General features: G+C 30.3%; 1 protein-coding gene across 2 annotated transcripts; it reads right to left on the reverse strand.

Annotated features, from left to right (window-relative positions):
* Positions 1-1393: 1393 nt before the first annotated feature.
* On the reverse strand, positions 1394-10889 carry LOC145046332 (protein STRUBBELIG-RECEPTOR FAMILY 3-like). 2 transcript variants are annotated; one of them, XM_078994620.1, is made up of 17 exons: positions 10700-10889; positions 9774-9894; positions 8535-8664; positions 8358-8429; positions 7439-7504; positions 6970-7041; positions 6801-6872; positions 6415-6486; positions 6225-6290; positions 6031-6096; positions 5340-5665; positions 4922-5223; positions 4406-4677; positions 4054-4192; positions 3542-3663; positions 2157-2313; positions 1394-1752 (listed from the first exon to the last, which is right to left on the reverse strand). In XM_078994620.1, exons 2-17 carry the CDS (start codon positions 9856-9858, stop codon positions 1678-1680), a joined length of 2094 nt encoding a protein of 697 aa, XP_078850746.1. In that variant the 5' UTR covers positions 9859-9894; positions 10700-10889; the 3' UTR covers positions 1394-1677. The 2 variants fall into 2 exon arrangements, with proteins under 2 accessions (XP_078850746.1, XP_078850750.1); XM_078994624.1 differs by having other exon boundaries at positions 9774-9914.
* Between the last annotated feature and the right edge of the window lie 1993 nt (positions 10890-12882).

The raw sequence follows: 12882 nt of genomic DNA on the forward strand, positions 1-12882 counted from the left end.
TTTACTATTGAGTCGGTAGTAGGATTCATGCCGATCACATGTTACTTTAAATTTCATTTGGTTTAAGGTAGTTAGTACATCAGTAGTCCCTTATTATCAAACTACAGTACTTTATTATTTCCCCATTACATTCACTTCGTGAACATTCACACGATGCACGACAATGTAAATAATATATTTTTGGTTAATGATAGTTAAATTTAGGAAAATACTCACTCTTACAATAGACACAGTTAGATACTAGATGCCTTGGTAGAAGGCTACTTTCAGTAGGAAGCATAGGGTTTTCTAGGTTATTCAAAACTTTTACATACTCAGTCTTACAAATACAGTCTTACAAATACATTATTACAAATACAGATACTAGAATACTTATGATCTCACTAGCTTTAAAGCTGATACTCTCTTTCAAAATAACTTGTATCCTCAGGTCAACAGTAGACAGGTACCGATGCAAGGTTTAGAGAAGATGGAGCTCGTTCAAGACTCATCGTTCAGTTTGATTCATACTTTAGTGTCTATTAAACATGTCAGAACACTTGTATTAAAATTATATTATTAATGCAATGGACTATGTTGTTGCTTGTTTACTACTATTCATTGTTGTGATACTGTACATGACGTCCTCTGCCCCATAACGTTTCCGCCGTTCTCGGTTTTGGGGTGTGACAAAACTTGTTGTCAATCATCTTCTCCTCTCGTCTCTCTCTGAAGAAGCTATCTCTGAAGTTCTTGGCTTTTCTACTGCTGCCCAAATATGGTCTTGCACTTCAATCTGCTTATAGTAAGTTTTCCATTGAACGAGTTGAGAGTTTACATGATCAACTTCGACAACTCAACAACGTGATCAACTTCGATAACTCAATAAAGGTACCTTATCTATCTTTGAATTTAGTCGTGCTTTTAAAGGTTTATGTGATCAACTTGCAGCAAACTAGTCAACCGGTAGAGGAGATCGATAAAATTCAATGGTTTTTGTGTTGATTGGGTGCTTCATTTGAAGCATTTTCTATTGCCATACAAGCCTCTAAACCAGGTCCGGTATTTAATTATCTTATCTCACAAGCCGAAAATCATGAATTATTCAGTTGAAAAGGCCGCAGCAGGAGTTGAAGAATTTGTGTTGATTGTATGGTTTTACCACTTCAACTCCTGTTGCGGTCTTTTCTGCTGAAGACTTTGACTAGGCAAATTCCCTCCCCTCAACGTCTTGTTACACATGCACAAAGACTTTCCCAAAACCACATCTATATTTATATTTTTCAATTAACGTTATATGAGAATACAACCGCATTTTTCTTAAGAACTTCTTAAGTGCCAATTCTATATACTCCACAACCAAATCTAAGTTTATAACAAATTCACAACACTTCTTATGTTCTCAAATAGACACTAAATCAAGAAAGGTATTTAGTCATTCAAGAAAAATCTTACACCCATCCAATGAATGAACTACAACCATATGACCAACCACCACCAGTGCATCGCCATTCGCTAGTCCCCCCACAATCCAATATCCACCATCATCATAATAAACCCAAAGCAAAACATATTTTTTACACAAACACAACCAACAAATTTAACTTACAAATCGAATCAAGACAAGATTAGCTAAATTCTATGAAGAATTTAGCACACCAACAAGGCAACAACCTTAAGAAACATCAATTCCAAAATTCAATGGTTCATCTTGGTCATTTGCAAGAGATTTTGTACAATTTCTGACATTGGTGGTCTAAACTCGGGTTCGGCCTACAAAAATTGAAGAAACATACAAAATATATATATAAATCATTGACACCTATAATGGTTCATTTTCGATATTAAACATTTTTTTAAACCATTAATGGACATGAATCCGAGTGTTTGCATGTTCCTTTTCAAAGATGTTTTGGTTATCTCACTACTTGCCTACTTGGGTGTCAAATAGTCATTTTATAATGTTTGGAAAAATATATTATGTTTCTGATTATTTGATTATTTAGTGATCAAATAACTAGTTTCATAAAAGTAACATAAATTTGTCAAACACTCCTACAGTTGTTCGTTCTCTTATTATGGTGACTTAATAAGAAAAAGATTATAAACAACATATCGAAACATTATTTTCTATAGCCCGTTATATATACTATATTATAAAAATTATAGATACTAACCTGAACACAAAGAGAAATAATATCTGCAAATCGAGATAAAGACTTGGATGTACACGTGGCATCAAGAGATGGGTCAACCATTCTTGATAACGCTTCTATATCATGAAGACGAGGAACTGCCCATCTTACTAAAAATTGCTCCCCACGAGGTTTTGTCCTATATAAGAATCGAGCAATATTCATTAGAAAAAAAAAAAAAAAAGATAAATACGACTTTCTTCCTAAAAATAAAAATTCTAACATTTAATTTTAAGTATCAAAAGATTCAAATGATTTGTTTTCCAACTATACAATAATTATTATATATCTTTACGAAAGATAAAAGTAAAGCTCAACACAATTTGTAGATAACAAGAATAAGAAAATTCAAGTATGCTTCGAACTTGAAGTCAAAAATGGACTTTCCTTTGCTTTAGAAGATGGGGAGGGGCATTTTGGTCATTACCAAGGGTGCTAAAAATATTATAATCTGACCCGAAGTTTTGAATATCCGATCCAAAATTAGGGATACGGTATTCAGATAATGATTTTCCAATATAAACCCTTACAAACTCATTTTTGCTAATGTCTTTTTATATTTTTTTTTATTTACCTTATCAATTAGTTTTACAAAATGTTACTATTTTATAGGTTACCTGTTCTACGGCAATACCAAACACAACTTTAATAGAGGTAATAATTCTTTTTTTATATGCCTTTCATGTATACAATAAATAAGTTAACATAAATAAGTTGTTTCAAATCTACCAAACACAACTTTAATAGAGGTAATAATAAAGAAGCAATTTGATTCATTTATTAAGTAGATAATAGAGGTAATAAATAAGCAATTTAATTCATTTATTAAGTAGATAAAACTAATATGCGATTAGGTTGTGTAAAAGACAAAGAAAGTAATATATATTTGGATAGGGTTTCTCGGATATCAAAATCTACTGACCAAAATTTTATATATATGGTTTTGAACATTCATTAACACAAAGAAAAAAAAAGGTTTGAGTAAATTACACAAATGGTTCCTATGGTTTAGGGTAATTTACGTGTTTGGTCCTTAACCTTTTTTTTTTTAATTCGGAAGATCTCTATTGTTTGTTTTTGTTACGCACTTGAGTAACAAACACACTCTCAACCCCACCCTCTCACCTCACCTTACCTACCCACCACCATTTTTCATTATTTAAATAATATTTTTTTAGGTAAGAAATGGACCAAATGTAACAATTTAAAAAAACAAACAGTATGAACCAAGCGCCTAACAAAAACAAATAGTAGGGACTTTCTGAGTTAAAAGTTAAGTTAGAGACCAAATGCACAAATTACCCCAAACCATAGGGACCATTCGTGTAATTTACTCAAAAGGGTTAGAAGATATTAGGAGGAAAAACCTGTCATGAGCTTTTCGACCCGTGAGAAGTTCCAACATCACAATTCCGAAGCTATAAACATCACTTTGATAAGTATAACTTCCCGATTCCAATTCAGGGGCACCGTATCCCGACGCTTGCAACTAATTAAATTACCACATGTCAATTTTCATCATCATAATTATTCAAACACGAATCATAAATCTAATAATCTGATAAAACTTATAAAAAAACAATTTGTTTTAAAAAACTGATCGAAATTCTAGGGTGGGTTACTGGGTTTCCGTTTTTTCTTTTTCAACCCGGAAATTAAGACCGAACGTTTTGTTTTTAGAACATATACATAAGTAATAAGTTCCTTACTTGATTAATTATTTAAGATCTTTGTGGTTTCCATTGCACTCTAAAACTCCAATTATTTGTGTTGTAAGTGTTTTTTTCGCTATTATGTCAAAAATTCTACAAGTATTCGATTGTTATTTTTTTATTGCTTCATGAAACTGAAAAAAAAATAATAATAAAAAGAGCATTACCTTACTAATGTGGCTTGATGGTAGTAGTGGGGCCAAACCACAATCCGAAACACGTACATTAAGCTCTTCATCAAGAAGAATATTTGTTGACTTGAAGTTTTTATGTGCAACAATCGGTTGACAAGTCTCATGTAAGTACCTTAAAAAAAGCATTATAAAAATAAAAACACTAACATTTACAATCATGATTTAACTTTTTCATATTTTAGGTCTGTTTATATGTTGTCGCTGTGACACTACAACAAATATATGATTGCAACCATATTTTTAATTTGTCCCATACAATATTTTAATTGTACGAGTGTTTTTTTTTTCTGTTTTTTGAAGCTAAGAAGTTGAAAAATGTACTCACTCCAATGCTTTTGCTGCTTGAAGTGCCAAATGTACACGAGCATTCCATGAAAGTTTTTCATGAATCTCATCATCAAGGTGCAATGCTTCATGTAATGTCCCGTTTTTACAATATTCATAGACAAAAAGCCTTTGTCCATGTTCTATACAATAACCTTCGACTCCAACTATATTTTCATTTTGAAGTTTTGAGACATTCGACACCATACCCATGAAATCTTCATCACTCCATTGCCTCAAAGATATATTCTCCAATTTTCTTACTACAAATACCTAAAAAAAAATGTAAAAAAAATGATATGCATTCCCAAACAAAAATAAGATTACGAAAACATGTAAAAACGATAAATTGTATGTATTCGTAATCTACTAAGCAATATATGGGTGTATCATTTTAAAAACTTACTCTCGTTTATTTTTCCCTTCGAGTTTCCCAAAAGTGAAGTCATTTTCTCAATAAATTTTTAAGCATCAATTATTCATACAACAATTTATCTGTAAAAAAAGAAAAAATTACCTTTCCATTAGAGAATTGGGCTTTGTAAACTGGGCCAAGTACGCCTCTACCAATAAAATTTTCTTGAGAGAAGCTATTCGTATATTGTTGAAGAGAAGCAATTGAGAAAGATTTGGGAGAATTTATGTTTCTTGAAGTGTTCGCATTTGTGTTTGTTGGAATCACCATTGGCTTTACAATGACACTTTCTCTTGAAAGAAGTTGAGGAGGTGTTGGATTCATGGAAATGGTTTCCTTTTTCTTTTCTTTCACATTGGATATTGGCAATAAGTTATTTCTTCCATTATCATTCCTTTGAGCTTCTGTGTAACAAAGAGATCACAAGTGTTATGGCCAACTTTTGACTTTCAAGGTCGAAATATGCAAACCATTAAACTCAAAGAATGTTTTTAAAACAATTATTTTGTGTTTAACTTACCATTCTCTTTAAGATGAGGTGGATTTGAGGAAGACTTGATATGATCACTAACTTTGATACTTGACTTTTCTTTGTAGCGTTTTGACATGCGAATGCAAAATCCAAGTGCAAGCAAAACAATAATCAAGAATCCACTAATTGCAACCCAAACAACTTTACTACTAAATATTGACTTTTGTTGACCGGAATCGTGTGGTAGCTTTGGAGAAGAAGGTCCAAGTGCTTCAATTCCGGAGCTTGTTTCCGGAGTTTGAGGCGGGAATGGTGAAGGAGATGAGAGAGGTGGCGAAGGAATCATGGTTGTATTAAAAGGGTTTCCTTTGTTTCTGCATTGTATATATAAATGTTATATTTATATATCGTTTAAATAGCTTGAACAAGAAAAATCATTGCAACTATTTGTTTACATATACAAAAATTGAAACATTTTCATGTTTTGAGAGCCTTCACGAATGGCAATCAAATTGGAATCTTGTTTATGAGACGATATTTGGTAACTTGGATTTTGGTCGATTAGATTTTATGTTTTGCAATTATTCAAGGGTATTTTGGATATTTCACTAATAGTCAAACACACTTTTTGACTATCGAAAATTGCAATTAAAGGGTATCGAACACATCTGATTAATTATCAAAAACTTTTATAATTTGGAGAAAAGATTATATTTGTTACGGAATCATTAATTTGTACCTGAAATTTGGAATGCTCAACAATTTCGGTGGGATTGGCCCAGAGAAAAGATTATTCTCGATATCCCTATGTTACGACAAAATATTTATTTCAAATAATAATAATATATATAATAGAAACAATAAAAAATGAAAATATATGTATCTTGAGAGAATCTTTATATGGAAGAAAAAAAAATAGGGCAAGAATCATACAAATCAATAAGGGGAAGATCTTGCAACACATCGAGTACCCCAGTGAGATAATTGTCCTCTAAATGCCTGTAAAAGTAAAACAAAAAGATACCCAAAATATAAATTTATTTATTGATGTTTACAACATTAATATTATGTTTATTTTTTTATTCATCATTGTTCAAATTCAAAGCTCATATAAACGACTTACAACGTGGAAATTGATGACAAGTTCACCATTGAAGGAGGCAAAGGGCCACTTAGATTGTTGCGAGATAAGTCCCTGAAAAAAAAAAATCAAATTTAAAACATATATATTATTTTATTGATTTAATTAATCAATTTATTTTTTTTAGTGATTGGACGATTATACGTTTTTGGGTAGTTTAAAAATACCAACACGACGTATTTTCACCATTTATTAATTTTGCCACCGAACTAATTTTAATTGGTTTTTTTGAAAAGGTTAAAAAACGTATAATGATTTAATGACTACAGAGATTAAAAAAAGTGGCTAAATGAATAAAATGATGAAAGTACATTGTGCTTTGTTGTATTTTGCCTATTTGAATTTATCAAAAAAAAAAGAAGCCATACAAATTACTCAATGCGATAAGTTGTTGAAAGGAATCTGGAATGACTCCACTCAAATGGTTGTTGTTCAAAGACCTACAATTATTTAAAAAAATAAATAAATAAATAAATAAAAGAACAATTGATTAAAGAAAATAACAGAGGAAATATTATATATGAAAAGGAAACTTACAAATCTGTCAATTGGCCTAAAGTAGACAATGACTCTGGTATGCTTCCCTTAAGTTGGTTCCCAGAGAGAAAGCTAACAAAATTAAAATAAGTAAATAAATAAAAAAGATGTAGCTTCATTAAAGAAACAATGTCATAAAAGTTTTGAATTATCTTCTAGACCTTGTTTCTTTTATTTTACCGATTAAATGTTGTTTGGATTAAGTAGTGTTGTATGTATAAATGATGTTTAAAAAAAAATTGTTAACAATGGCAGCCTCATTTCTTTGACTTTCTCCACTAATCTTACTTTCTTTATTGAATCAAAAAAGTCATGTGGAGTAAGGCCATTAAATAAAAAAGAAACAACTTATTTTAAGCTATATAAATATATTATGTGTGTGTGTGAAAAGATGTTCAAAACAATAAATGCAAAAAGATAAAAGATAAAAGAAAAAAAAAAAAAAAAAAAGGATGGAAACATGACGTACAATGTCTTGAGGGTAATTGGCAAATCTGATGGAATATTGCCTCCAATGTGGTTATTGCTCAAATCTCTGTATAATGGAAGATCATAAAATAGAAATACCACAAGGTTAACATAAAGAAAGTTGTAAACTTAAGCATTGTTTTTTTTTTCCATTAATTATTGTTTGTATAAAGTATAAAGTGTTGTCTTGTCTAGATAAATGATATTTAAAAAACATGTGAGGAAATGACGTCATACATGGAAAAATGGAACGAAATAAATTTTTTAAAAGTAACAATATTCATCAAGTTTAAGATTAAGGGAAAATGACACAAATGCCCTACGAATTTTCTAGGGTTTACATGTTAAGTCCCTAAACTTTTTATCGGGCTTTATGAGTCTCTAAAATTGGATATGACATGCTATTTTAGTCCCTATCAACCTGTAATAGCCGGTTCAGTGACCTTTTAGACCAAAAATATTCACATCGTGCCCTTATAAAACCAAAAAAATAAGTTCGGGGATTAATTCGTACAAAAAAAAAATCTCTTTTTCTTTTAAAGTCGATTCACACTCAATTCATATTGATCCCCAAACTTGTTTTTTTAGCTTTATAGGGGCACAATGTGAGTTTTTTTGGTCTAAAAAAATCACTGAACCGGCTATTATAGGTTGACAGGGACCAAAAGAGCAGGTCATATCCTAGTTTAGGGACCCATAAAGCCTGACAAAAACTTTAGGGACTCGACAGGTAAACCCTAGAAAGTTCGTAGGGCATTTGTGTCATTTTAGGTAAAGGATTAGTGTCTTAATACATTAAGCCATGTTTTTTTGGCTTAACACATTAAGTCATTTTGTCCAGATTATTAAGAAGATAAACAGCTGTCCTGATTAAGTCATGTCCCATTAAGCAATAAAGAGACGACACCTACAAGACTCACATTTGTATGATTGAAGCAAAAGCTCCCAAATTCTCACCGAGTTCACCTCCCAAATTAGCATCGTTAAGGACTCTGTGAATTTAAACATAGTTATTAATTACAGATTTTAAAATTTAATCAATCATATAGATATTCGTAAAACGATAAAACATGAAATATATTTATTTTATGTCGTACATTCCTGTTATGTTGGAATTGACGCATTGAACACCTTGCCAACCTTCTAAACACGGATCTCCTCCTGCGAGCAGCCATCCCAGAAGAGGAGGGAAACCGAGGGCGGCGTATAGGCTATTTATGGCTAAAACTGTAAATATGGAAATTGATATTTGTAAACAAATGTTGAAAATAGTAATATAGACAAAAAAAATATATTAAAAAGAAAGCCTTTGTACTTTTTATTGTTTTATTTGGGTATTAAATCATTATAATTTTTTTGACAATTTAGGAAAACTTTTTTCTTTTCCGGTTATCTGATTTGGGAAGGATTAAAATACAGGAAAGAACAACGTAGTTTTATTGTTTATTCATAATGGATGAAATGGGAAAAAATTAAAATATTTAACTAAAAAGAAAACATGTCAAATAGTTTAAAAGTGGGTATTCATTATTGTCATAATAATTTTGTAATCGTATTTATAATTTGGGTCAAGATTGATATCGTTAGGGTAAAACCCTAATTTGATTTTTTCTTAAAGTTTTTGTTATTTGGGAAAAAATATTAAAAAGTTCTTTTTTACCATTGAAACAATAAATTTGTTGTGTTAGAAAGAATAATTTTATGTTTACGTCACTACAACCATTTTGAAAAACATCTCCGATGGTTAATATTTCAAAAACTTATTACTATAATCATATTAGCATTTTACAAACGTTAATTAACTAGAGTGTAAAATAAAATGTTAAAAATATAATGGCCAAATTAGACTTTCGTATAAAAATGTTTAAAGCGACCTCTTAACAACTAATTTTTTATATTTGTTAAAAGCTTTATAAAAACCGAGTGAAAATGCATTTATGTGGTTACTGAAATAGTGTATATTTTACACTTTGTCCACCTTCTGATAATATTATATTTACCCTCTAATCTTAATAAAATGTTAGTATATAATTATTAAATTTTTGACCAACTGATTTATTTTATTTAAATTACAAAATAAATTATCAATCTACCGTGTTTTGTTTAATAACTATATGCGTAGTCTAATAATGACAAACTAAATGAAAGGATTTTATAAACCAATTTATATCAATAAAGGTAAAGTAGCTAAATTTCGCAACGACAAATTTTTTGAAAAAGGTTTATAATTGGAGAAGTATAAAAGCTTTGAATTATAAAATTCAAATAATAATATATTTTTCGCCAAAAACTAAAAATTAATTAAAGTTAACGAGGTGAGGGAATCAAGAACTTACTATCAACAGGATCAGTAAACCCGAAACAATTTCGTGTGGAAGAAATTATCAATAAACCCAAAATTGCAACCACATAAATCTTCATTTCTGAGTTTTGTTTCTCCCTTGTGTTCTTTAATTTCTACGAAAGAGAAAAAAACCCTAAAACATATTTTTATAGTGAATAATAATCTAAACAGACACATAAAATTTTGAAATGCATAAGAGCCAAGTAGCAAGTATCCTACAAAATATATTGCAAACATAGTAAAATACAAGAGAACCCACAAATGAAAACAATCAAAAATTGCAAGAAAAGAGAAAAGAGAAAAGAGAAAAAAGAAAAAAGATTGAACTTTAAACAGAAAAGATGGAGAATTGGAGAACAAAGTAATTTAAAGTTTAAAAAAGGGTTTTTGGCTCAAAAGCACACACAAGGAAAAAATCAGAAATTAGAAGAATCTTGAAGGGCTGTTTTGAATATACACATTTCCCAAAATATAAAGTCAAAGTATGTTCAATATTTCGTAGAAAATTCAAAACCTTGAATCAATTATTTAAAACAATTCATCATTAGTTGTACGTAGATAATACAAACTTTTTCCTTCTCTTTCCTATTTTCTTTCAATTTCACAGAAGAAACACCTAAAAAGGTACCATATTTTAAAGGAATCCAAGAAAACATCAAAAATTGGTAAGCGTAGCAAATAATGAAATTTAAAATCATCAAAAAAAAAAAAGTGTTTTTTTGCATTCAAACAAAAATTAAACTTTGAACGAACATGGTGATAACTAACTAAAAGCATTTTGCAGCTAAAAAAACTCTTTACAACAATAAAAATACAGAAGTGTTCCACTGAAAATTGACACATTTCCCAGATTCGACTCCATTGATGAAATTTAGCAAAGAAAATTCAAACCCATGAAGGAATTCATGTACAACTTACTATATATGTGAGCACGAGATGCGCAGATAGAGATTTAATTTCTGAAAAGAAGCGGCATTTAGAACCCTAAAACTTCAAAAAGACAACGAGGGAGAGAAGGCTCATCGGCAAAAGGTAAGCATTGGTTATTCTGTTTTTGAGGAGGGTTTCTTTCACTTTTTTGGGATGTGTTTTGAGTTGGATATTGGAGTGGAGTGTAATGTAAAAGTACTAAAAAGGATTAGCGTATTAAAAGTTTAAATTTCAAGAAATGTTTTTTTGTATTGTAGTTGAGAAAGCGTTACGTGGCTCTATTTTTTTATTTACTATTATGAGAGAGAGAGAGAGAGAGAGAGAGAGAGAGAGAGAGAGAGAGAGAGAGAGAGAGAGAGAGAGAGAGAGAGAGAGAGAGAGAGATTAAAATACGAAAATGAAATACTAGTTTTACCAAACAATAATATTTACAATAGTATAAAAAACATTAGCATTTATTTTGTAAAAAATGCCTTGTAATTTCGTAAGATTAATTTTTTTAATCATAAATAATATTTAGACCATTTACATCCTTCATTAGATCATTGAAAAGGTTAATGGTTTAATAGGGTAATATAATTTTCAAGTTTGTACATATTTAGTATTGTGATTAGTTTCTTAAGGTTTTGTTCACAACATCCTATATGAGAAAATTATTAATGAAACGTTTTTATACGGGGGTCGTCCTCACTTATATCAGTAACCTAATTCATAAATCGGTTAAATAATATTAGTGTCTTAGTTTTCTCCAAGCATAAAATATCTTCAACTTCGATTTTATCTATCTCCATAACAAACAACAAGATTCTTATTGTTTCCTCACAACTCGAATTTACACTTTCAAGACAAAAGAATTAAGGAAGACTCTAAATAATTTGCATTTCCAAAACAAAAGAACACTCTAGCAAAAATTTCATCTATCTCCATAACAGATATAGAAATTCCTTGTGATTGCTTCCTCCTAATTCGAATTTGCACGTCCATGACAAAAATACCTCATCATCTATTATGATGATTGGCAAGGTTGTAGAACTCGTTGCTCGGTACCTGTTCGGCCGACTACCATGTAGCGAGTACTCGGATTCGGTAACTCATGTAGAAATATTTTTAGAGAAATTATATATGTCAAAATCATAAGTTAAAATCATAAGTTTATTGAAATATATAACAAAATTAGATACACGTGAATACATAAAAGCCAAAAAGCATATAATGGTCTCAATTAATGAATAATTACTGAAAATCTATGATATATATATATATATATATATATATATATATATATATATATATATATATACATATATATATAGTAATAATCACAAGTGTGTGTTAGACAATAAATCATTGCATATTATACATATTAATCACCAAGTTAACCGTGTTTTACAACACTACTCAGTAAGGGTCGATCGGGGAGTACTCGAGATTTTATAACTCGCCTTGGTAAGGGGCCGAGTAGCGAGTACTCGGAGGAGTAATTGGCCAACTCGACGAGTTTTACAACACTGATGATTGATAAAATCGAAGTACTGGAATATATCTTCTTCTTGGAGAAAACTAAGACATCAATATTATTTGACCAATCCGTGAATTAGGTTACGAATATAAGTGAGCAACGAGCCATGTATAGGAACACCTTACTAATGATTGTCCCATCTATGATATCGTGAGCAAAACCTAAAGAAACTAATCACAATGACTAAATGTGTACAAACTGGAAATTATATTACCCTATTAAGTCTTTTTTTTGTAGAACCTAGAGTAGCTTGTTATAAAGGCTAAATGTTGAAAAAAACAAGTTAAATGGTCAAATGTGGACAAAAAAATTAGTGACTAAATTTGTACAAAATGAAAAATACATTACCCTATTAAGTCATTATCCTAATTTGAAATGTTAACTGTTGGATTCTTAATTTCCCTTCAAATTTTCTTTTGAGGATTTGGTGTAGGGTTAACTGAGGGATTCTTGCAAGATAATTTATTATGCCCCCTTTGCATACAATTCTAATATTGGACAGTTTTGCCTTTAAATGAGACTTAGGAGAATCGTTCTTCCTGCTTAGAAACATGCCTTTTCCTTTTGATACAAGGCCTTCATGGCATCATTCTCTCAACAAGTGATAATGGTTTGGTGTCAGTGTTGGTTCCCACATATTATTGTCATTAAT

Source organism: Lactuca saligna, chromosome 1 (genome assembly GCF_052625555.1).
Source record: "Lactuca saligna cultivar CGN05327 chromosome 1, ASM5262555v1, whole genome shotgun sequence".
In the NCBI taxonomy this organism is placed as follows: Eukaryota; Viridiplantae; Streptophyta; class Magnoliopsida; order Asterales; family Asteraceae; genus Lactuca; species Lactuca saligna.

What these genes read in the sequence shown, in the direction of transcription:
- LOC145046332 (XM_078994620.1), bottom strand. Translation starts at nt 9,858, where the DNA reads ATGAAGATTTATGTGGTTGCAATTTTGGGTTTATTGATAATTTCTTCC. An exon ending in AATTCCAACATAACAGGAAT is followed by an intron (nt 8,430 to 8,534) that starts GTACGACATAAA and finishes TTAAATTCACAG; the next exon opens with AGTCCTTAACGATGCTAATT. An exon ending in CCAATTACCCTCAAGACATT is followed by an intron (nt 7,042 to 7,438) that starts GTACGTCATGTT and finishes TAATTTTGTTAG; the next exon opens with CTTTCTCTCTGGGAACCAAC.